Raw genomic sequence first — 899 nt, forward strand, 5'->3', positions numbered from 1 at the left:
CTGCTGCTTCTAGCTGGGGCCCACAAATGCTGCTGCTGCTGCTGCTGCTGCTGCTGCTGCTGCACGTCTGCAATCCGCTGTTTCTTTGGCGTATGTCTCTGCCACAACTGCTGCTGCTGCTGCTGCTGCTGCTGTTGCTGCTGCTGCTGCTCCCGCAGCAGCTCTAGCGAAGCAGCAGCAGCAGCAGCGCCTTGAGAGTTTGGCCGCCCATGAAGGAGGAGATTCTCCTGCTGCTGCAGCAGGTCGTGGGGATGCTCAAGGACACCCTTGCTGCTGCTGCAGCTGTTGCTGCTGCTGCTGCTGCTGCTGCTGCTGCTGCTGCTGCTCTTGATAGGAGACAGCCGCTGCAGCTCTGTGTTCTCCTGCAGCAGCTGCTGCAGCAGCCGCTCCTGACATAGTAGCTGCTGCTGCTGCTGCTGCACTTGCTGCAGCAGCAGCAGACGTTCTTCTTCATATGCTAAGAAGGGGTCCTCATGCTGCTGCTGCTGCTGCTGCTGTTGTTGTTGATGCTGTTGCTGCTGGTGCTGCTGCTGTTGCTGCTGCAGTTCTGTCTGCTGCTGCTGCTGCTGGTGCTGCTGCTGCTGCTGCAGTGTTTCACGCTGCTGCTGCTCGTGCTGCAGCTGCCGACGCTGTGGGGTTCGTGTTGCATGCAAGTCAAGGGGGAGAGGTGACCTCATGCTGCTGCTGCTGCTGCTGCTGCTGCTGCTGCAGTTGCTGCTGCTGCTGCTGCTGCAGTTGCTGCTGCAGTGAGTTTTGCTGCTTCTGTGTGCCTACAATGGCCTGGATAGACGACACAGCAGCAGCAGCAGCAGCAGCAGCAGCAGCAGCGGCTGCAGCAGCAACAGCAGCACTCCTCGGCCCAGGCGCTCTCTCTGCTGCAGCTTCTGCTCTACAAACCC

At 60.2% G+C, this 899-nt stretch overlaps 1 protein-coding gene across 1 annotated transcript in view; it reads right to left on the reverse strand.

Moving 5' to 3' along the window:
* The window catches only part of EMH_0076910 (uncharacterized protein), a gene marked incomplete at both ends in the record, with an annotated part of 2,656 nt that extends 1,979 nt beyond the window's left edge, over positions 1-677 (reverse strand). Inside the window, one exon of the mRNA XM_013499780.1 lies at positions 1-677. Coding sequence (XP_013355234.1) covers positions 1-677 — 677 coding nt within the window.
* Between the last annotated feature and the right edge of the window lie 222 nt (positions 678-899).

This window comes from Eimeria mitis, genomic scaffold (genome assembly GCF_000499745.2).
Source record: "Eimeria mitis Houghton genomic scaffold, Emh_scaff4667, whole genome shotgun sequence".
Lineage (NCBI taxonomy): Eukaryota > Apicomplexa > Conoidasida > Eucoccidiorida > Eimeriidae > Eimeria > Eimeria mitis.